The 26,049-nt window shown below is 35.4% G+C and overlaps 1 protein-coding gene and 1 long non-coding RNA gene across 3 annotated transcripts in view; one reads left to right on the top strand and one right to left on the bottom strand.

Annotated features, from left to right (window-relative positions):
* The window catches only part of LOC126919377 (diacylglycerol kinase 1), a 147,522-nt gene that overhangs the window by 111,271 nt on the left and 10,202 nt on the right, over positions 1-26,049 (top strand). Inside the window, exons 4-6 of one of the 2 annotated variants that reach the window (XM_050728518.1) lie at positions 11,841-11,972; positions 12,208-12,421; positions 15,250-15,411. In XM_050728518.1, coding sequence (XP_050584475.1) covers positions 11,841-11,972; positions 12,208-12,421; positions 15,250-15,411 — 508 coding nt within the window. The remainder of the gene's footprint in view (positions 1-11,840; positions 11,973-12,207; positions 12,422-15,249; positions 15,412-26,049) is intronic. The other variant, XM_050728519.1, reaches the window with a different exon arrangement.
* On the bottom strand, positions 21,927-22,977 carry LOC126919472 (uncharacterized). The gene is made up of 2 exons (XR_007711658.1): positions 22,789-22,977; positions 21,927-22,610 (listed from the first exon to the last, which is right to left on the bottom strand). It is a non-coding gene; the product is annotated as an uncharacterized LOC126919472 (long non-coding RNA).

Below are 26,049 nucleotides of genomic sequence, written 5' to 3'. Positions count from 1 at the left end.
TATTTACGTTACTAGAAATATTTCTAATTCATATAATGAGAAAAAATATAGAAAGATTAGATTCCATAATAATATTCACAATGATACTTAAATTTTCTAGAATTGTTTAATTATTTGAAATATTTTTAATATTTCAGAATTATAACTTGAACCGTACAATAAAACTTTTTGTTATCCAAGCAGTATGGAATTTATGGAAAAAAATTTTTGGAAAAAATATATTACAGAGCAATGACATGGCGCTAGCATTTTAGTAAAAATGTATGTATATGCAATATACATAATATTAGATCGTGTCGGATTAAAGGACTAGATGAAAAGTTGGCCTTCAACATTTGAGAAATTGGAGAAAGAGAAGAAGAAAAATAGGTGAGAATGGAAAATAAAGAAAGAAAAAGAGGATGTGAAAAGAAGCAGGGTGGAAAGGACTTAACCTCACGTGTCAGCGACGAGAAGGGTTTTTTTTCATCACAAAACTAAATCTAGAGATCAAACAGTCTCGTTCCGTTTCTAACGGAGAACGTTGAAAATTCGTGGATTCGAAGATCGATTCGTTGACAGATGGCAAACAGTCTAAACCATATTTTAGATTGATTAAAACAAATATAGATACCATTTGTGAGTGTTGCTTCCCCCCCGTTTAGAAACGTTCAAATAAACTGACAAATGGGTGAGAAGGGGTCGGCTAAGAATAGTCTGTATATCAGAATTTAAAAAGCTACGATGCGTAAAACTCGAAGCGCGCATTAAATCTGTCTGCAGGCTGCTCATGAATGTTACTTCCAACTCGGACATTTCATTTTTCTCTAATGTTACTAACAAGCTTCTCTTTTTATCATTATAGCATTATTATCGGAGTATTATGTTGTACAAACGTCTAATTTTTGCTGCATTTCTTCTTTGGAATCCCAACTATTGACTAGCCGTCCGTTCCTGGCATTCCACGTGGTAAATTCCACAAATGAACCGTGGCCAGTCGCTTATGATGTTGGCCTACCAGAACCCATCAAGTAATAGAGTACGTTTGTACCTTGTGGACGATCGTCCAGCCATATATATTTATCTATACTACTTAAATTCTCACAAGGAATATTTTACACCTTTTCCAAATATCGTGACCCAAAAATCACTCGTATATGAATTATTAGGAATATTTGTATAATTTAACGTTACAGTAAATGTAAGGGAAGAATTTGAATTGAAATTCTGTATTGTTTATGCATTCAATAACGACCGATGCAATTTAATTTGATATTTTCGTCATATTTTCAACGTTATGATTGAAGAGCGTTTCTCTATTGTTCATTCTTATCTCTTGTCATAATTTGAACTTAGTTTAAACTAAAACAAGGAATATACCCGGATCACTCAAGTTCTATATTCACGTATAATGGGAAACTAACATAAGATCTATATGAATGTTTAAAATGTGGCTAGAAACACGTATTTCAAACATTGAATAGGCACATTTAAATTTACTTAACTCAGGTATCTCCGCAAAACCAATTTTCATCCGCCGTCTTATTCATACTGATTAATGAAACTATTATTTTCATCGATATTTATTAACTATATATGGCTGCTTAATGTCAGAATGCTTAAGAGACCAAAATTAGTTCAAAGAGTTCCATGTTATCTGTATTTTATATGTTTGCAACAATATGAAGTGTTGAAATATTTATAAATAATAATATACATAGAGCATTGAAATTTTTGAAAAATCGACTGCAGTGTTTACAGATCATGTTTCATTTCCTCACCATAAACTTGTTAAACTAAGGAAAATGGATATTTATCAATACCTACTAACCATATATGGCTGCTAGATCATGTCAAAATGCTTAAGAGGCCGAAATTAATTCAGAGTTCCACCTTATCTGTATTTTATATGTTTGCAACAATATGAAGTGTTCAAATATTTATAAATAATAATATACATAGAGCATTGAAATTTTTGAAAAATCGACTGCAGTGTTTACAGATCATGTTACATTTCCTCGCCATAAAGTTGTCAGGTTAAATGGATATTCACGCGCCAAGGAACGCGATTCATTCTTATTCCACGCGTGTAATTTCGAAGACGATCCAGTTCGAAAATTTAATAGCTGTCCAGAAAACTGGAGAGCACATCGATGGTACTATTCTCCATTTCCAGCTCTTTCTCGAGCACGACTCGTGACAATATTGAATCCGAAGGCGGGAAATTCAGGTTCCTCCGCCTCCATTTCGAACCACTCTACTCGGGAGAGCTACTTCCACCGTAATCCACCGGCTATTGGCTTAAAAAGTATCCAGGGATGCTTACTCGCCTTCTACGAACACTCGAACGACTTTATATAACGTTACCGACGAAATCGATGCCTCTGATGTTGGCTGAACGAACAGCTTAACCGTATCAATTTCCCTGGAAAATCATACAACCCGTAATTTCCCTTCCGATATTTTATTCACGAATTCCACAACGGTACCGCTCTTGAAACTTTCATCGAAAGTTCCGCGAGCTCGTGAGAGAACTTCTCGAAAATAACAAATATTTTCCGCTCGAGCGAGGAGAGACTTTATGAAAGCATCCGAAGGAGAGAGAGAAAGAGAGAGAGAGAAGAAACTTTTCTAACACGGAGGATAAGTTCGATCCTAGTAGCTTCCATTTTGTCGTCGTTTAACGAACACGCGATTCACTTATGGTAACCCTTAGAAGCGACGCCCTATCGAGACAATGACCCAAAAGCGGTTGTGTGAGGGCTACCAATGAAACTTGGAAGTTTCTTAAAGAGAAGCACGAGAAGCATAAATCTCGTCGAGCTCGAACAACTGACTGGTTCATACAGCCAGATAAAAGATGTGCTTGTGGAAACAAGGTCGATCCAAGTTGAGAAGAATTCTACTTTCGACGATGTACACTTTCGGCCAAGTATTAGGACACCTACGCGTTACATTTATTGGAAAACTCTAATAAATTTTACATTATTTAGTACTTTACGTTATAAGGCATATATGGGGACGCACATATGTATGTGTTATAAGATATACAGCGATGAATACAAGTATTGAGGTAGACTAAATTTTCATGCAAAATTTTGTATAAATCTGTTAAAGTTTCAGTTTTCAATGAAACTTCAAACTTTAGTCATTGTAAAATGGGTACAGAAATCCATTTCATAACTCTCCGATTCTATAACCAATATAGAGTTATGTAGATGATTTCAGAAGCAATTAATCGTAACTAGAATCAAAATTTCGATTATTTGTAAAAGTTATCCAAAGTAAAGATTCCATATAACTATTTGAAGAGGCAAGATCAATATCATAGATGTATATAAGTTTCAACGCCGTAAAGTACATAGAGGATTTTGTAAGGGAAGCTGGTCTCCGCCTTCGGTCTTTTCTTCGTCGTTGTATATTTTATATTCAAAACTAAAAATGAAATACAACCGTTATCTCGGAGATATTCTTCTCCATTTCAAACTGAATAAGTCACAATGCTGATACGTAACTTTCTCATCGTTCCATTTGATTCATTCTTTGCGTTATCTCGCCGATCGATGTATGCGCTCTTCAGTATCACGTCCAGAGGTAGAACAATTGCAATGCAAACGCGATAATGAGTTCCCGCTTCAGTTGTTTCACTTATTCAACTAACACAATTCGTTTCTTGCTGTTACTCTTATTTAAACTTGAAAAGCTTTACAATGTTCTAGAAACTATTTTCTCACAACTACTTTTTACGTAAAAAGATCCACCAGTTTCGAATTTCGTTGCGTCAACAGATTATTCGCTAGTAGGCAAAATTCTAATGAAACAAAAATCTTCGCTGTCATTATTGGTAACAAAAAGATATTGTCACAGTTAATAATGGTTATCAGTAACTAAAAAATTCCTATTTTGCCATTAAAGGAGTATTCATTACATGTAATAAAATATTCAAATACCTGTAGAAACATTTTATGAAGTTTATTATTAGTGTTACACGACACATTTTGAAGTTTCATTGGCACTACGATGTGACTCGATCATAACATTTATAAAGTTTAAGATAAATCTGCAAGTGTACATAGAAATTACAAAATATTAGATAGAAGTATATATTTCGTAGAGATGAAAAAATGATTTAGACAATCAATTATATTAACAAGTCTCGGTATTCAGTGAGACCATCTTTAACACTTAGTATATCTGACCATTCGTGCTTTATGATAATTTTAAATATATGTTTGCAATAAATATCGTGTATCTGTTACATACATTTTCAAATTGGTTTCGTATCTTACCTATATAACGATAATACCCTGTGTCTCATTATAGCGTTAACGAAACTTCAAAATGTTTTATATAACACATACGATATGGACATAAAAGTTTTCTATAGCAAGTATTCGATTACTTTCATGGTTCACTTTATACCATATCGTAGTAATAAAATCCAGTTAATAGGCAACAAGAAGTTGAAATTCCGCAATTTCCAATAGAGTCTGTACTGTTGCCAGTCTTCACCACGCAATTAACTGATCAGTCACAACTGGTACAGCAACGGGGTATGAAAATTCTTTTAATCAGAGCATAAAGGATGCTCCTTATAACGAGGAAAACGAGTAGTATATATCATTATAGAACTTCACCCAGACTCATAGGGGTGAAAAGCTTATTATGTTTGAGCAAGGTGTGGATTCTCTCCATAAGAGGTTTAATTGAAACCAACCCACCTTCGTAGCAGGCAACCTTTAAGGTCTCCTTATAGACCAAGTACATGGACGATCGAGCTATTCCTGGCTCCTCAATTGTTGACACTGTGCTCCACCCCCCTATCAAATGATCAAACCCTGTGTGGTGCCCATATAATACGTGTAAACACGTGCTGAGTTAGTTTTAACCACGATTCGTAACGCACGCTTGGTGAATGAAAATTCCTTCTCTAGCTATGCGGTAGAATTAAAAGATTCGGATTAACGAACCGCTTACTGCTAGTTAATTAGAATATTTAAATAGATAATCGACTGCTTGTAAAACTGCGTTACAGTTTCAATGTTTTCGCCTATTTCGGTTTAATGAATTTCCGCTCACTGTGGTGTAACATCGATGCGTAATTATTAATTGAACTTTTCGTTTTTGCAAACGATGCGTTAGAAACTGAAGCATCAAGAGATGTGCGAATTAAAGGATTTGGATAGGTATTACGAAATATGTGAGTGATAGATATTAGATTATAGTTTGTTAGTGTTGATACAAATAGAATGTTGCTGATAAATTATGAATATATGGTAAGTAAAATAGATTAGTACGCGATTCAGTATGAATACAAATTCAACAGACTTTAATAATCTTTTCACGGCACTCCTAGAACTTTCGATACATCCTTTATACATATAGTTGTATGCAAAAGTTTCAAAGGATAATCATCTCATAATGATATACTATTACGTAGAAATAGATCTATAAGTTTTTCTCTTTATTACACTTATTTATCATTTTCATGATTCCATATATATATTTTGAAAAATACCTCAATAATCAAATAAATACATCTTGAAATTAAACGCAATGCTTTCCCGCAATACTGTACGTTTGTTTTATTTCCTAAGTTACACTATTTTCCAAATTTACCATCGTTTAAAGCCAAATTCAGCAAACAAATTTTCTCAATGGAGCTAATTTCTTTCCTAATCGACTCCTAAATTTTGTTCAATTATCTTTGTTTAAAATTACCATAACAAGAATATTTCTCCAGTTACACTGGACGTTAGAATTTACAATTCTCCATAACAAAACGTCATCTCAAACGTCATAACAAACGTCATAACAAACGTCATAACAAACGTCAACCATCTTTCGTAATTTACCAGCTATAGCTCATCATAAAAACAGCTCTCACAGAAGGTATCGTGATTCTGGTTGCCATTTTTCCTGATTCCATGCTACGTATTAACGGGACAATGAATCAATTTTACGATAGCCTGCGTGACATTTGAAAATATCCCGCGCTCCCTCTTCCTACGAATCCAAGTGCCATATCCTTTTCTTCTCTCTTTGACCTATATACCCGGCAGCCTTATCGAGGTTATGACGACCTCAGGATGATGTCATCGGCCCACTGACGTCACCAGCACCCCCTTACGTGACCATTGAGAACAACCTCGTTTCTATCTTTCTTCAAACTCACCCTCTGTACGACGTCTCGCCCTTCACGAGTTCTACAGACTGTCTCTTCCCAAAGCTTAATGGTCGTGTCCTGTCTCATTCATGCGGATATTCCTGCGACCAACGAGCGTGAACCAGTTTCCTGGACATTCGTACGATCGTATATCCTAGGATAATCCATGACTACGCTCGATTTGTGATCGCTGAAGGAATCGCTGCGCTATTGTTCACGATCATCCCATCTTTCTCTCAAGTAAAATTTCTAAAGTATTTCGATTACTTTCAACACCTTTCGTATCGTTTTCCTTTCCATGAATTCTTTTTACTTTCTGAGTATCCTATTTTATTTCTTTCTTTCTGTCTGTTTTTGTTCGATGGGATAATGAGATTGGATAAAGTTAGGAATTAGGAATTTAGGTTGGATCGTTGATTGGCGTGAAATAGAATTTCTAGATAACCCGTGCTGATCCTTCAGAACAATATTTTGCTTTCTTAGAGTAATTGCCTTGATGGAACTTCGTACAGAGAATTCTGTTGTTGAACTTTGGAATTGGAAGTTTTGCAATGGATGTTTGCATTGGAACCTTTTGTATTGATTTTATGGTTAATATCGTGTATGGTGGGTTAAAGGGAATATCGAAAATAGTTTTTCAGGTGATACGTGTCTTTATAATATAAGTTTTTAGTTATCACGATGTAATTAAAACTCGTAAGTAATAACTTCATGAAAAATTAATATAAGATTTTATAAAATATTTCATGTTGTACTCTATAACATCATTTTGAAATATTCTTTCCTCTTCGTTCGTTAAACACACCTCGACACGAAGGTTGCCATAAAAACTGCTTTTTACAAGACCAATGAAATCAAGTGTTATATACAACTTTTTTACATCGTACGATATCGTAACGAGCACTTTACCTGCCATTCGAGCTTTAAATGATTCACAAGAAGATGTAGCCGCAGTTAGATTCGAAGCTATTGAACAAACAACCTCTTGGAGTTTTTCTTGAAAATTATATTGAATCGTTAAAGTTGTACGAGTCTTTTAAGGAAGATTGCCTTAATTAACTGGCGGGTAAGTCGTAAACCACGACCCGAGCACAATTGTTAGTTGAAGTTAGGACGAGTTTGAATCAGTTGTTTCGCTTGAAGAATGTTTGTAAAATCAACAACATTCGCAATGTTGTCGCTTTGTAAATATCGTAGAAGCTCTAGGCAGAATACAACTGCAGCGAACGATCACGTTTTGCCTGTTAAGTAGTAAATTCGAGCATTCGCCTGGCCAGCATCATTTCGATTGATTCTCACGATGATGAGTACATTGGCGAACTATTTTATATCTGTTTCATTTAGTGGATAAAAGGAAAATAAAGATTTTTAAGACTAGAATGTTTCATATTCTTTTCGTATTATTATATTGATTACTCTAAAAATATATTTCTACGAAATAACCAGTCGCTTTCATATAAACTCTCTGCGATCAGATTATAGAGGAAAGAAGAAAGAGAGAAGCAGAAGAGGGGGGAAAAGGATAAGGGAATCCAAATATAATATACACTACGGAAATATAGCCAAAGAAAAATTACCAAAGTACCTAGAAGGGAGGATGAAGTGGAAAAACAGAAGAATACTGGCAAGATTCAGATGTGGAAACGAGACCAAAACAAAGGATATTGGAAAGAAGGCGGAGAAAAAAGATGCAGACTATGTAGAAGGAAAGAAGAAGACCTGAGACGCGTAATAGAAGAATGTGAAATAACGGGAGGACCAAAGGACACAGGAAAAGTACTAAATGAGACGGGAGAAGGTTTAGCAGAACTGAAAGCAATAATAGAGAAGAGAAGGGCAAACAACAGGAAGGATGCACAGCAAGGAGACTAAAGTCCAAAGTTGCAATAGTTTTTAGTCATTAGTGGTTAATTTGTAGTTAGACATATGAGATGTAAAACTAAAAGTTCGTTCAAAGCCGAAAGGCACGGACTAAGCAACAATAAATAATAATATAAACTCTCTGCGTTATAAAGCAATACAAAGCGTAAAAAGATGAAGCTCCTCTCGAATCTTAGACTGTGAATCATAATTATGAAATAATATTTTTCAATATAGGGCACCTTTATGCAGCATTTTCCTTCCTCCTCAAAACAGTGACACGTGTACGGTCGTTTCGACTTCATTTACGGAACAGTAACATCGAAATTGCTTTCTTTTTTCTTCTCTGGAGGTGATTCCTTATTTGGGGACGAACGTGTTGCGTTATCGGTCGCTGGCGACCAAGTAGCTGTGCCCTTTCGTTTTGCAACTGTGATCCGTCGAAAAGCTTTATCGTTCGTGGCGCTTCAGTTCAACGTGAAACGAACAGGAGGTAAGAAAGAAAAAGAAAGAAAGCAAAGGAAAGGAGAGAAAAAGAATGGTAAAAGGCAACGCCCTCCGTCCTTGGCAAGGGAACATCGATAAATATCGCTCTCGAACGGATCTGTTCAAATAAAATACGAAACTGGGTTGGTCGTCAGCGACTCGTAGCAGACTTGTTTCCTCATTAACTTGGCCAAGCAATTAGAAGATGTCGGTGACTTCGGCGACCGGCCGTCCTGAATTCTGATGCGAAGTTACAAATGCCGGTTGTACCGAATGAATAGACTGTTTAACATGCTGACGAATAAATGGCTTCATTGAAGTTCTGTACAGAGGATGTTTTGTTTCGAAAATGTACAGTCTACTGTGGATGGTAGAATTTGTTAAATGTCAGTCTGCAAGTTAAACATATCAGTCTACTGTTGAATTTATTACATTTTTAAATGAAGATCATTTGGCAAAAAATGATAAGTATTTATTAACTTTTTTATTTTAATGTTGCTTTGTGACTGAAAAGAATTTTAATATAAAACTTGAAAATGTAAAAACCTATTATACCCCGAAATTTAAACATGTGTGTGTATATATTGACATATGTGTAATTTTGTATGCTACACTAGATTAGCCGCGTATTCTATATTTCTTACAAATAAATAATATGTAGGTTAGGAAATTTCTTTGGTCTAAATATTTTTTAAATTTGAATTGTTAAACATTCCATTATTTTGATGCTCTCCTTTGCTATTAATTAATTCACTTAAACGGAAGAATGCAACTGTTGCGTTGGTAGTATGGTAAAGAGAATACTGAGACGCGTCTAAATTTGTATCGACAAATATCTTGTAAATCACATATTAAATAAATCTGAAACTATTTTAATATCAATTCCAAGTGTAATCTAAGTGTTCTTTTACATTTATTTCGGCGATTAATATTCACAATTCTCAACAGTGTATAAAAAATAATCATAGAAATATTTATTGAGCAATAAATGGAGAAGAAGACAAGATAATGAGCATTCTCATAACGAAGGAAGAGTCTAGGAACAAGCGGCAATAATTAATCATCTGTGATATCACAAACGCATTATTCGAGATCCTTCGTCAAGTTCTAATTGTAACAAACAACCTGGATGGTTATAACTGATATTCATAAGCGACAACTAATGAATGCTAATTAATTTCGCGCGAACATGCTCTAAAAGGCATCTGCAATTATCGATTATGTTAAAATATCAGCCTATGTACGGGTTACGAAACTAAATTTTACGAGCGAAAAGTGAATTAATTAATAGCAAGGGAGAGCATCAAAATAATGGAAAATTTAACAATTCAAATTAAAAAATATCCACACCAAAAAAATTTCCTAACGCACATATTATTTATTCGTAACAAATATATAATATCGTAATATATAAAATATAATTAATTTCATTACAACGAATATTTTACACGAATCTACTATATTTTTTCGCTTGAAAGCATTTTTCTCTATTTAAGCAATTTGTTCTTGAGCAATATTATATCTGTAATCTTGATCAACAGGTATGCCAACAGACGAGAGAAATATCGAACCAATTAAAGCAATTATTTCATTATACAGGTGCTCGAATGACTTTTATCCGAGCTCTGGTAAAATTTCATTTCGTCCCTATCCGGCGACTATCCTTTTTGTCCCGAAATCTTTCACTGGAAACGATCGTATTACTAACGCACAATCGCCAATATGATTTTAATCTATTCGAAAAACTGCCTGTATTCGATGGATCAAAAGTCATTTATGTGATCCTGCAGTTTCTCGTATGGTGATTCGAAGCGCGACAGAATTTCATTTTCACCCGCGAACACCGTACTACCATCTTTGTGTGCACAAAGCTTACGCGTTAACAGGATTTAGATCGCCGCATAATCCATGTATAATAGCAGTTGATCCAGATCGACCAGTTCCGAGCAAACTATTCAGCATCGCTGATTACAAGATGGCCGTTGCTGTTATCGAGTTAATATGTATGCTGGGGAGATTCTGGACATCATTAAATTGCTTGATTAGGAAAGATCGAGTAGAGGACGTTCGTGGTGGATCATACATTTAATTAAAGGATAAGTATAATACAAGACTCAATTCACGCTACTGGAAGTTGTTTTGAGAAGGTGGTCATCTTTTAGAAAATCAGTGGTTGAAAATTTAATAAATGCGTCCCATTTATGGGCCAAGTGAAGAAAAAGACGACTGACATGAAAATTAGCTAATTAAATTAAAACAACTTGCTCCTATATTAGTTTTGGATTAATATTAGGACGTCCGAAATATTTCTTTCGTTTTATAAGGAAATAATAGACGCACAATGGTCTTCGTTTAATATTAGTTTATTGAATTATGCACGAACATAATAATATAGGGATCACACCTAATTCAATAAAATAATATAAAACAAAAATTGTTGTTCATCTATTATCACCTTATGAAACGAAAGAAACTTTCCGGACAAGCTAATATTGATTGACAAGTATTGTCAAAATTACAAAATACGCTTTGCGAACAATATAATATAATAACTTGTTGAATTTATATCTTGCTTATTATTTTAAATGAGCATTTACATTTCACGTTTATAAAACCCTCATATTATTTTAACATTTTTATGTTTTGTTTACTGTTCACATGGTAATTATCATTGAAGAGTCTAATTCGAATGATCTCGTCATCTTTAAACGACTTTGAACTTCAATGACACGACTTCCATGACTCTGCTCAATCTTCAAATAGCTTTGAATGTTAACGCCATTAATGAATGACCTCCGTGAATTTGAAAAGACTTTGAGTCACATATGACACATATTGATGATATTTGTAACTTTTAAACGATTTTAAATGTCAATGAAAATGAGCTGTTGTGACGTTCGCGTGACGGTTTAATATCAGTGATAAAGCGACGATGATCTACGACGATATTCAATGGAGAGATTCGGTAGTACAATTGGGATTTGCTATATCAACATAATGTTTAAGTGATAAACCTAGGCGTAATCTGTTTCGAGAACAGACTCCAGGGATGATGATTAATTAAATTAAGTATTATCGATCAGGTTGAGCAATAAACAGTTCGCAGTTGCCAGGTTTGCATAAATAATCGACTTATGTCGCATTTATCAGTGGATGAGCTACGCCTTGATCACTTCCCCGATTAAGGGAAACTTTAGTTCGAGATGAAGAAATTATAATAACTAAAGCTATTGTCATTCATTTTTATATAGGAAATTACAATGCGAATTAGGATAAATTTATTTTTATGCTCAAAGTTTGTAAGTAAATATTATTAACTTATTATTGAGAATGAATCTTCTCGTTCCAGGACATCGATTACGAGGGATTTCGTAAGTTTTTGGACACCTATCTCGAAGTGTCAACCCCCGACGAACTTTCACGACATCTTTTTTTATCGTTCGTTAAGAAGGTGCCTCGAGTCGATGGAAAAGCTTTCAAGGTAAGATTTTTCTATTTAATTTCTAAAAAATCCTTTCCTTTTTTTAAGGGGGTGACCTTATAAGATGAAAATAGTGTTGGAGAAATTATAATATCAATATAGTCAGTCTATTATACTATTCGAAGTTCCGTTAAATTTTTCATAATAGTTTGTCAATTAAATCATTAAAATTTGATCAGAAATAAAAATATCATGTGTTCATTTAAACTATCAAGGATAATAATTTCTGCATCAGGAAATGGCTGTGCTATCGTCGACAACCGCCTGTGCTGCCATTACGTCTCACACAACGTCCAGCAGCAACGTGAACAACACCGGTTTACCTGGTGGAACGTCGTCGGAAGGACATAGTTCTTCCTTGGCCGACAAAATTCATGGTCTCACGGAGAAGTTGCAAGCCTTAGGACACCATAGAACGGAAAGCGAAGCCTCCACCAGAGCGCGCACAGGTAATTAACATTTCATCTTTAACTGAGTCACACAGATATTCAACATTCACTATTTTCTAAGATACCAATTTCTGTATTGTTCTATCAAACCCTAGGACTGAAGTAAAATTGTAAAAAGATTCAAATTATTTTTCAAGTAAATTTAATTATCATTGGTATTACATTACGGATTTTTGTGCATCCGTGGGAAATTTAAAGGTGCGCAGACAAAAAAATATAAAAATACGAAAAATATCAATTTGCATAAATCTGCAGTCCAGTTATTACACAGAGATAAAAGGCCTCCTCAATCGATTCCTCACTTTGTTGTTATAAAATATAATATTTAACGCTCGTGATAATGATCCAACTTGCCCAATCACCGAAGAATTATTTAAAATAAAATCTCTTCTTATATAATGTTTAATCCAATATTGTTAAACAAATTGAACACAGTAACTGTTTTCAAATATTATAAAGAGAGAGAAAGCTATTATTGCTTCTAATTACTCGCAGCCTTTTAATCCTTGAAACGTTGACGAAGGAAAGGTCTATTTAGAATGTCCTTCGATGATAAATTTAGGTCCCTGATAAAGGTATTTACAGTGTAAACGCAATATACGTGCACGTAAACGCGCTGAATCATCTTTCACCAGTGCGCGTTTACAGGGACATTATGCAACATTAACTTCCTCTAACTCAGAGAGAAACCGACTGAAATGTTTGCATTAACTAGCTGTTCCTCGCGGGAAACAACAGGATTAGACAATAGATGCTTTTGATACATGCCTCTGTTATAATTGCACTGTAGACAATTATAAAATCACAACATTTAAGAAAATGTTAACTTAGGGTATCCAGTTGGCGCACATGAAATGTCATCTTATCAAATGAAACTTTTACTGTACTCATAACTAATTTCTTCAAAATATTCTATACTTAACCAAAATAATTTCTATATAACTCGACAATTTCATTATTGTAAATTTATAAGAATTGTCAGTAGAATTAAAAAATTCTTGAAGAATTTCATTTCATAGAAGCTCATTTCATAAAAGACAGTTATTATATAGAACAGTTTCCTTATGTACAGTTTGTTCTTAAGTAATTTAAAATATTATCATGTAAAAATATAATAATATGTTTATATATATCGCATTAAAACATTTTCCAGATGGAATAGATAAGTTTTTTATTTTTTACTTTACCTTTTACGTACAAACATAACACCTTTCCTAAATTTAATTTCATATAAAAAAGATCATATTTTATCGTTTATGAATATTTTAATCGTTTGAGGCAGCCAATAATAAGAGTTTCATATCTTTCTTATGGGCTCGTTAAATTCAAACTTTCATGAAACGACATCTCGTATGGATAAGCTTAATTTATTACCATTTAAATACACAAATACTTTGTCATATTTTCGATAATATAATAAATAAAGCGCAATTTCACCGTTTTACCATTTAACACATTGACGAACATCCCGAAGAACGCTACTGGCAAAGGAACCGTCGATTATCTTTATTCGGTTCACGCACACTCTAATACCGAATGATGCATTGCGCGGCCAAACGTTTCTGACATTGTCACCGGCTAGTACTATGTATAATCGCGAGTTTCAAAGTTATGACACGGAAAAAATCGATCGATCGTACAAAGTGGGTCACCGTGAATGATTGCCGGTTTCATTTGATGATTTAATCTTACCGCGAAATCGTCCAGGGTGTCAATTTTCTTTCGCAACAGCAATCCAAGTGAAAGAGCATTTCACTGTTTAGTCGCAATAGCAAATAATCGAGGCGCTAACATCATCAAATAAACGAAAGAGAAGGATTTATTTGCCCAGTCATTCGCATTACAATATATTTCTTAGTCATTCACAAAACTTTCTTTGTGAAATTTGCGCGTAATCAGAGGAAGATAAGGTGGGAACTGCGAGAAGAAGCAAATCATTAGTCTGACTTTATTCGCGCCATCGTGCACAAAGAACACTGAAAACTGAAATTTCTGGTTGATCGTCTTTCATCGGTTGCTTTGTATAAAAGCGTAGAAAAGAAGATTTATTATTGTATGGTTACTTGTAATTATTCTATACATAAATTTATAGAATCCCATAAGTAACGTGGTTTTATTATTTTAAAGCAACAAAATTTGTTATGAGAATAATAGCAAATCCCAGAGGGCAATAGTAACCAAATATTTATGAGAAAATGATAGAAATATTTATTTGCATTTAAAAGATGTATGAAAAAGTCCTAACTATTTGCAAAGTAACGTAACAGAAAGTATAAGAGTGGGTTGCCAAGGCGAAGGACTTTTCTCTTATTTCTCTAGTTGTCCTTCGGTAGACCAACGCCACAAACGAAGACAATTTTATCCAATCGAGGGAATGATCCAATTAACCAACCCAAAACTTGCTCCTCTAATTATCATTTCCATCGAAATGCCCGGCAACCGTGCTATTGAAAATCGAAAGCCTCGTTAATGACTGGTTTAATTCCAAACGTAAATGGAACAATATTTAACGCGGTATTATTGACAATATCAGTAACTCTGTCCTTCTGTCGGGCAAATGTCGGCTGTTACGGGAAATTCAACGCGCGCACATTAAATGGTCGGTGTCGGTTTATCCGTGTTTGTGCATCTGATTGATCGAAATCGGAGACAAAAGCGGTCAGAAACGCAATGTACCCCCACGAACATCCATTAGGCGTTGCTTTGCCAGTATAGTAAGTCGAGAATCGGAGCCACGATAAATCAGAAAGCTCCATCATTCGTTCGGTCATTCGACCACTCACTTGGCAATATCCTCTCTTGTGTTTCATCCGTTTGGGGGCTTCAAGGAAGCGTCCATCCTATATTGACGATACAGCACACCTCGTACAGCTGTCACGATGTGATTGAGAAGAAGAGCACTGACAGCAGCCCAAGTCACAGCCAAATGTCGCGAAATTCGTCCAGGAAGTCGAACAATTCGTTGCTCGTCAACAACGGGAAATTGGAAGGTAGGTGAAGTTGGATGTTAACGACGATGTGGACCAATTTGCACGCTCCTCTTCGGCATTCCATCGCTTTTCAACGGGATTACGGTGATTTGATGGCCCGCTTGCTCTCTTTTCTTTCCTCTTTTTTCTTGCTCTTTTTATTCCTGACGGTGTCGCCGTTGAATCGAAAAAACTTATTTAGATGCTTGTTTTACGAAAAAAATGGAAGATTATTTTGATTAATTAATTTTATTGGTAAATCGCGGATTCTTATGCATTTGTGGGATATTTGAGTGTGATATAGAAAAATGTCTAAAGTAAATTTTGTCAAATTATGTTGGTAAAATTCTGCATATTCATAGTCTATTAATTTATTATTGGCATACTAATTCTTTCGCGTTAAACGTTCCTGTATACTAGTTTCTTTCAATCAAAATTACTATTTTTCAACAAGCTTCTTCCAACTCTGCCGGTCCTATCTCTGTCAACCCCAACACATTTAGAATTTCATTATAATACGAGAAGCGCAAAAATGTAGCAAGAACGACAGCTAACAAGACATTTAAATTAATAAATAAACTGCGGATATTTGTGCATTTGTAGGAAATTTAAAAGCTCAAATTTTAACAAAAAGGCGTGTACATAATGTTTACTCGGATTCCATTTCCTTACTTACGTAAAAAATTATGAATTTGCATAAACATCCGCAATTTATTAATAAGAAGCAGCCATAACATTGCAAGCTGCTTAACATTCGATTATTCGTGTCAATGGGTCGGCTGGATAACATTATGAATCCTAAAAATGGTATTAAAGTTCAAAAACATCTGGCAATGGATATAAAACTTGCATTCGAGCAGGACGACGATATTAAAATTTACGTGCAAGGGAAATACATAAGTCGTTTTGTTTAACTCGAACAGCAAGTTATGGCTTTTGGTCGCATTTCAAATGGAATGCACAGGGATTCTGTTTCGAGGAACATAATGGTATAACGCCGATAAACGTCTGGTTCGAAGTAGAACGAAGAATAATACTGCGACTATAGGCCATCTCGAGTTAAACGATGGCATCACAGGATGATCGTAACGTAATTCTGTCTCTTTTCCTCTATGATCATCGTAAGATTCTTTACGATGAGTCGTGACATATAGATTGGCAAACAAATCGATGCCATAAAGGCGAGCTGCCCGACACCGTAAAACTTGTAAGAATGTGTAGTACTTAATGGTCGCGTCCATGGTAGCTCGATGATGTCTTAATCGATTAGTCTCTGCGTCACAATTATAACGCAGCGCAAAAGCTGTTGACGCATGTCCGCTCATATGTTGCTTGGTAAAAAATTATTTTCAATGGAAGCTTACTCGTCGTATGTTCTTCCGTATGAACGTGATGTCGATGTCAAAGGAAAGTGGAGCTTTTAAATATTATTATTAGAATTTTACGAATTTTACACAGTAATGTTTTATAAAAACATAGATCTGATCCATTTTTCTGAAATTTGATTAACTTAGAACGTCTTGATAACTACTGCTTTGGTTTCCATAAGACGTTATCGGCTTACCAACCATTTTTAAAAGATCTACATCTCTTGATTCAACAGGTTATTTCCATTTTCAATTATGCCATATTACAATCCTCCTGGTTAATCCTAAGATAACATTAAAATCAGAAAATCAACAAACTTGTGCGATGTAATCTTCGTATCTTATGCTACACATTTTTGGCACAACTTCCAAATCCTATTCATTTAGTTATCAATAATTCTAATGTTAACACTTCGTGAATAGAATTTTCAAAGAAGCTACGTACACAAAGGAGAAAAAGTAGAAAGATCTAAGAAATGGTTCGGATTTATAACGTAATAAAAAGATGACACACACTAGTCAGACATCATAAAAATCTAGGTATACTAGGTGCTTCACGAAGCTATTTAAACACTTACCATAGAAACTTTTTATGTTCCTATTGTATCTATATGTTATATAATTGAAATTTCATTAGCGGTATAATGAGACACGACAATAATGTTTTACATCGGTAAAAGTGTAGATGAAAAATATTTTGCCATTAAAAGACAAGCGATCAGCGACAATCTCATCACGACCTACATACAATCTCGGAAGATCTCCTCTCCAGCTGCGGAATAATAGTTCGAATGTTCCATTAAAACCAGTATCCTGGACCAGCCGACGATAAATTTCGTGACAGCTCCGGTGGAACACCGCGTTATTACCACTCGACTTTCAAAGTGGGATTTCAATTTAAGAAGCCGGATATTCGGGGCTAATTTTCATACTAATGAGATAGTCGGTGGCCCAAGAATGTCATGTATCGCTAAGACCGACAAAAAATACGATTCACGAGCCTGTGGATAACCGTAGAAAGCGAAACAGCGACGCGAGAATACCCTTTGCACGCTGGAAAAATTGATGTGCTCCGAGAATGGAGTGGAATTTTCTTTGCTGGAAGGGAAACGCGTTACGTTCGATACGATAAGGGGAGGTTTCGTTCCGTACGTCCACCGATTTTTACATCGATGCATTATTCCTGGGGATCCTATGTAACGCGATCGTAAACGCGGTTGAATTATAACTTGGCGCATCAGCTCTATCGCAAGTGCGTCGCTTATCATAACGGAATTGAAAAGATACGAGCCCCGCAAGCCTGTTCAGTCTCACGAAGCTTTTATTCGCTTCTCTACAAACGAGCCATCGTCCCTATTAGTCAGATGAATCGATGATTGTTTGAAACGTTTTGAAAAGTAGGTGTTAATGTGTTCTTATTGATCTTCGTTTAATGTCATTAATAATTGAAAGTAGTTTTGTTGTAATTTCAGTTAGATTACTTAAATGTAAGTGAAAACACTTTTTATAGCTACTGTAAAATGAAATATTCGAAAATTGAGGTTGCTGCAGTTTCAGCGTCATTTTCACCCTGTCGTCTCTTTTAGTGGTTTAAAAATTGTTTAAATTTGAAGGAAATATAACGGGTTATTTTTAATTATCGATTAATTGTCTCAATTCTGTGATAATGTACTTCTTAAAGCATTAAAAATACTTTTATTGTTATTAAAAATTCGGAAACCATAATAAGTAATTTAGTATAATTAATTTAATATAATATATTTATATATAATTTATATATAATATATAATTTAGTAATTTAATATAATATATTAATAAGTAATTAATAAAGTATCTACAACCCAATAATGCTATTGTTGAAGATCATCACTTTTACAAGATGTATTCAATATATATTAGATCATTTCACTTATTTGAACTTGTAGTCACATTTTAATATTTCATAATTTATCGTTATGAATAAGATTGAAGTTCACGTAACAAAAGTTCACCAACTCTATCGGCTACCTGTAATTTTTCAGATTATTCAGATTATTCTATCGAGAGAGCTTCGTTAATTCAATCGACAGGAGTCCAGTTAATCAAGCACTAACTGAATCTTCGTTCAGGTAAATGGAGTTCTGTAAATATAATAACTGTAAAGTTCGAAAGTTACGAAGATAGAACGATGTGTGTAAAGGAGAACAGGCAATGGCAATAAAGAGTGACCTTTAGTGGCCTTGAACGTCAGGAAATATTTAGCTGACTTTGACAAGATTTTGACGAGATAGACTAAACCTTTGCGCTTTCCTAGATACAGGAAACCGCGTAAATATCCATTTTTAAATGACAGCTTGATCTTTGTTAAATGTCACGGAGTAATTCGAGAAAATTCAAGATTAACTGTTTGTGGAGTTGTCCCGAGCAAAGAGGGAAACGACGAAATCTCAAAGGCGGTATATTTTTGAAACATGAAAAGAGTTGAAGCAACGACGACATCAAACGTTGTGTTCTTGCTTTACCTCGTTTAAACGTTGTCACCTTAGTTTCTCGATCAAAAAGACCAATCTTATGGAAAAACATTCCCTTGGGAAAAACATTCAAACGATGGACAGACTGAAAGACGTATGTACGTTGTGCAATATAAAACGTATAGTTAAAATAATGTATTACAATGTTGTATATACAAATTGCAGTTATATATTTTAATTACATTATAATGTATTGTATTATTTTAATCTTATGTGTAAATGTAAACAAGTAGCGTACCCTATATATTGTTTTATAAATAGTAAACAATGAGAATACTCTTATACTTGAATGTATACGAAATTCATCCTTTTATCTTTAGGAACAGAAATTGCAAGTTTATGGTTATTTCTCTTTTCTTTGTATTAACTTTTTTCCATGTTGTCTTATTCTCTAATTTATTTTGTATATTATATAATTTTATTTTATATATAAATATTATTATTTTATTTTCGAAAACAAAAATTTTTAATTACTGACGCTTCCAAATCTCAAACCAGATGTATTCATTATATATGTCGGAGATGAAAGGGACACCGGAGCCTCCCCTTTATAATATAACTCGATTATAACTGTCCGAGATTTATGATAATGAGCTTGTGACAACTAGTCGCCAAACGCAGCTGCGGTCACGGGATGAAAGTTTTTACCTAACAGAGGTATGGAGTAATTGTATAGCTCTCCTTAAAAAGAAATAGTTGTGCCGGCACGCGACAGTAAACATTCCAACGGCTTCCGTCCCGTGGCTCGCCACACACAGACCCTATTTTTCGGGCAAAATGATTACCAGTTGTCGATGCATCACCACAGTACGTTGTCAGCTAGCCTGAGGACCCGCTATAAATCTTAGGATTTAGTTAACTAAGGTCTTTCAAACGGACAAACAGTCTTCATCCTAACAGTCCCTAAATTTACCACCTACGGGAAGATACGGAAAATCTGTTTTTCTCACGAACGACGCTTCCCGCTAGCAACTTTCTCTCAAGGGCGGTTAGCCTCCTTCTTCGACCATCAACATAGAAATTAACCAATTAACAGGAACGTCTATTTCCCTCACTTTTCGAACGAAGACTTTCCTCGACGAATCCGATGATCTCGTGTCCTTAGACACACCTCACCATAGCTTTCCTCTGTAGCATCATCGTGACGGAAAGTCATTCTCTCGTGAGGTCTCATTAGCGAGTTACATAGCGTCTTTACGCTCGGTGAATATTCTACGTTTTAACAAAGAGTTAGTTTAGTAATACTTGTACCGTAGACAAGCAAGTTGAGTACAACTTGGACTTTGGAAGAAAGCGCATTTTGTTATCCCGTTGATCGCGGACTCGTTATTGAACCTAGGATCATTGTCATTAGCATCTCGAGTATCTAATTACCACGGTTACTTGTCAAATTCTGTAATAATCATATTTATACTAGTAAATATCTTCTCCATTGCATAACAATGTCTAACCCAAATGAAGATTCGTTTCACGCCCCTAACCCTAATCATGATGTGAACCCGACATATATATATATATATATACATATACGTATATGCATTAAATATATTCATATTACATAATTATACAACTTCTTACGATGAGATACGAAACGATGAGATACATATACACGCAGGTACATTAAATTTAGCAGGTACATTAAAATAAGTGATCCAATATTAAAATCAATTACACACGAAATGTATATATCAGATCACATTCTGTTCTTCCTTGTTTCGATCAATAGCGACCAGTAAACAAGTGAATCAATTTTTCAGCAATCCATAGACCATCGTTTTCGTTGTTCAATTGCCCCGCTGTTCACCGATGAGTTTGCGTATTCGTTCGAATCCCAAAATAACGCCGAACCAGTATCATCTGGTATAAATAACGTCAACCTTAGAGTACATCGCGACTCTTCTTGGCGTTAAGCTCTCTCGATATACTTTCTCAGTATCTCTCGAGTCACGCGGCAAGCAACAAGTGTCATCTTCATATTTCCCGCTATATATTAATCGTTGATCGCGGCCGATGGTTGTTTAATAGTATTTTCAACTGCAACTTCATCGTCTTCCGGTTGCAAAGCTTCCGTGTTCTCCAACTCTGGAGTCACCCGTTAATCATCGATTCTTGACACAATGGTGCTGAAGGGCGCTCGAACACGTTTACCAGATATTCCTGGTGCATTGTTGAAGGAAGGTGAGACGAAGGCAATATTTCTAAGTTGGATAAAGATAGATTAATTGCGATTTCAATGGATTATGTTCGTTCTTTAAAAACTTCAACCAGTGTATATTGTTGAATGTCTGGATGACATACGATGAATCAGACTGCAAATGTTATTAATATCGATGTGTCACAAAATTAAATGCAGTATATAATTTCAACACGGTGCACAAATAAGAATTATACTAAATACCACGTGTCTTTCGAATAGAGATTTTTCTGTAATATAAATATTTCAATTTTGACAGAGAATTCGAAATTGACAAAGAATAATCGTAATTTAAATCTAAAGTATACCTCCAACAAATAAAATGTCGAGTAATCTAGTCCTGTTTCTTGTTAACCAGCTTGTAAGTGACAAACTAGAGAATATTTAGAAGTAAGTATTTTGTGTAATATATTTTGCACAACTTTTTCTCTTTCAATCTCCTCCACTGTTTAAAGGTAGCAGTGCTTTATCATCCATTTATGTTTATTACAAAGACAACGTAGAATATCATTGTTGAACATTATTAACAATGAAAGTTACAAACGAGCGAAATTTCGTTATTAAATAAAATCGTTCCTCCGTGTCTATAACGCAAAAATTAAGCGTCATGAATTTCCAGGTTGACAGAAAAACATTTGTGTCACGGTGCTCGCCGCGATTGGTCAACGTTTCTCGTTGTTCGAAACAGGCGAAACATCGAGCCCTTTTATCAAACAAAAATAACATTGTGCAAGAATATCGCTTTCTCGACGTGGCCGAAAGACCAGGTCGGTTGTTGCACCGGATTAATTGTCGCGGGAAACAATGCACGTGGTCGTTCAGGATGATTCTATTCATACGGCGAAATGAAATCTGGCCGGAAATAACGTCGAATAAGTTAGCCCGTCCGGTTATTCATTACACCGTGATCGTCGTGGCGAGGCAATCAATCGTGTCATCCGGCGAGCACCGTTGGTTTCAATTAAATTAATTGTTCTCAGTGATCACGTTGCTCGGTGGAATAAATTGCAGCCAAGTTTCTCCAACGAACCCGTATACCATGCACCTCTGATGATCGATGAACTCCTTTTCTCTCTTTCGCACCAGTAACTTCGTTGTTTGGAAGAATAATTAGTCGGGGCAATCGTGTTCTTTTTGTCTTCCTCGAACCTGTAAGTTTGCGCTGTATCACATTGCAAACAAGCTTTTACGTTAATGATTTCATCGGACGAAAGATTCGACAGCGTTTAATTACACGTTCGATATCAATATTTGTTGAAATACGAAAGCGTTGCTGCATCTACAAATAACACTGGCGTGATCTGTTCAAAATCAACTGTTTACTTACAGCTATCGAACACCATCCTCGCTACCATCTTCATACGTAAATGTCGGAGAAGTTATGCCAAAGATATTCTCTGCTATATAACGATGAATCAGTTTTACTAGTAAAACAGAAGTTGTAGAATTTTATGAAAAGCAAAAGCGAACGCTACGGTACGAAGTATCAAGCTGATACATATTAAGCTGTGTGATGGCTTGCTCAAGAGTGGAAAACAGGATTTTTCGCGTGTTTCTTGGCGGCGAGAATGAAATCAGTTTTCGCGGTTTATTCGTGCGTCACTTGAAATCGCCGCAATATAAATCGCGAGCGTAGCCATCGAGAAATCATGGACGAGGCAAAATGGACCGCCAGAGAGCAATAGAATTACCGGTGAATTTGTTTCAACGTTGTTGCGCGTACTAAAGATAAATCGTTCGCCTTCGACGATTGATCGACCGGTTTTATTTCCCTCGTGACTAGCCGTTTTAACCTTTCTTCTTTTTTTTTCTTCTTCTTCTTATTCTTCTTGTTTTTCTTCTCTGTTTCCTTCATGGGGACATCTCAGGTGCCTACGTATCTAGAGACTCGTAAAATCACGAGAAGGAATTACAGGGACAATATCGATGTCTCGAGGCTTCGTCTTGTCTCCGATTCGGGACTATTTTTATCAGGAACACGGCAAACTAATAGTCTCACACGAGTTGCCTCTCGGTCAGACAATCACGTTCTACTCGTTTTATTGAGTCATCCTCGAGTGTCCTCGAATAGTTCCGAATCGGCCAGTTCGAGGCAATATTATTTCGATGAAATTCGATATTTTTCTTTGCGCGATGATTGAAACATTTTTTACAGATATTTCGAGATCGCTCAAAACTATACTAGATTATTCAAGGTAACACTAAGGTTTAATAAACTACGACAAATACTCGAAAAGCGTCAAAAATCGTGTCAAGGTCGTTTGAGGGTTACATCGACGTCGTTGAAAGTCACTTGAAGATCGTTTTTCAGATTTTCAAACAACTTTCTTGCATTCTTCTGTTCTACAATTTCCATAAATAATAATAACAATTCTCAAAACAGAATATTTCAACAGAATATATAGTAATCCGTTCCAAAGTTCTTTTTAAGTTTGAAGAAATTGAGAAACTATTATTGCGATATTAAAACGTTAAAAGACTTTTCTCGATTGAAATTAAAGTAAGATTGGGGAATAAAGAATTCGAAAATCATAACACGGTTAAGTTATCGACTAAATTACATTTTGTTACAGAACCAGAGAAAGGTTGTACGATATACTGCAACAATGTAACAGCAGAATATCAAATGTCAAAGATTCCAGTAACTTGCGTTTTTTCCGTATTCGATCGAGAAATTGTTTACGTATCGAGCGAAATTACGAAGGTAAAACACGAAATTTCTGCTTACAAATATCGTTCCAAGAATATTCGTCGCGTCTATCAACGAACAGTCGTGCACGTGCAATGCTCGATCGTTATAATTAGAGCGGTACTCGTGTGCATGCATCGATACTTGGCTCCTAAAGCCCGCTACGTACGAAGCAACAGGTTCCTTGTAGAGATTCTTAGACACGACTGACGAAAGCCATTTCGTTCTAATCTAAAAATAATATTCGATCGGACTTTTCTTCGACTTTGACGTCACCATGAGACCATAGCTTTTCCTGGACTTATTAGAAATCCAGGAATGTGTGCAGTAATAGTTGAAACTGTCTAGTCACGTTATAAGCGTCAATCATATGTAATGGTATTTTATATCTATGTTGGCTGCAGACGATGCGACACCATTGCAATTTCGTTGCAACAACGCTTTACGATTCAACAGGTTTATATTTCTAATGATGAAATGGACACAAGGGTGCTATATCGATATTGGAAATATATACAACTATGGAATCGTGCAATGTTACTAGTGGAAAATTGCAACGATGTATCGGATCGTTTATTTTCACCAGGTCTCGATCTCTTCAGTTATAGCGTACTATTGTTTTGATAGTTTTTATTAGGCATTTGATTTAAGCACTCAAACAGTGAGTAGATATTGAAAAGTATAATTCTATTATATCGTAACACAGTTAGTACAAGAATGTCAATTAACCTAAAGATACGAAGCTACGTTATGCTGAAACAGAGTTTCGATGAAATTTTAACGTCTGACTATAGTTATCCTTAACCATTCGATACATGCCCGTAACATATACGGTCATAGATTGCTTTTAGTTTGGCTGATTATTTTAGTCATTGATCTTTATAGATTCGAACTATAAGACGATTATACACATTTTCATTGTTAGTTGTTTTATATTAGGCAAAAATTTATCCATCTTCGCTACTAAATCAAAAAAAAATATATTGAATTGCATCACAAATTCGTTGTATTTTAATAAAAGAAGACGAATGAATGTTACAATCCAATATAATAAACGCTTGATATTGGCTATCTACGGGTATAATTACTTGTTGTGACAAAAGGATTAAACGAAAATGACTAAAGAGCATGTATTTTCGAGCTATCGCGGGGAGACGCGGTCGTTAGACTACGCATCAACGGGAGTCGTAAATTCCCGTTACGATTAGGATAATCGACACCACGAATAGTTCGATCCCCGTATTTCGTTTAGGATAATAGGGGTGATTTAGTTAGTATAACACTGGGAGTCACAGAGTTATAATAGTATATATTTCCAACAGTTAGTCTACACGAGTGAATAAATATACAATCAACAACCTTATCGCACGCAATTAATATAGATGTGTACAATATAGAGCAAGGCTCTTACTATTGAAGTTAGTCTCTTAGTGGACGTAGCACGGTATGATACTTAATAGAATACGCGAATGTTTGGCAATGTCGCGGACTGATTTGAATCACGCTCCGTTGGCGTTCTGTTCAGAGTTAGACGTTAGGCGTTAGAATTTTGACTTATTGGTCGCTCTTGCGTTCATACGGAAAGAAGTTCGGTGTTGGTGTGCCCTTTTGTATGACGAACGCGGATTCGTTGTTCACACTTTTCATTAAGAAAAGTGAGGGTTACGATCCGCGATGTCGATTGGTTATGCCCTCCGATGATGCTTGAGGGATGAGTCGGAGGCCTTCTACCATCGGGGTTTATAGGTGACCTTGTTCATGGGAAAAACCTGATTGTTTTATTAGCTAGTCATTTGGATTTTCCCTAATGGGTGCGTGCTAATGGGTGCGTGTCCGCTTTTTCCGTAACCTTTAATTGCGCCTAATAAACTCAAGGACAGCTCTAAAAACCAGATGTGC

The sequence above is a fragment of the Bombus affinis genome, chromosome 8, assembly GCF_024516045.1.
Source record: "Bombus affinis isolate iyBomAffi1 chromosome 8, iyBomAffi1.2, whole genome shotgun sequence".
Taxonomy (NCBI): Eukaryota; Metazoa; Arthropoda; class Insecta; order Hymenoptera; family Apidae; genus Bombus; species Bombus affinis.
Note: the sequence above shows the minus strand (reverse complement) of the source record. Positions and strands in the feature narration are given on the sequence as shown.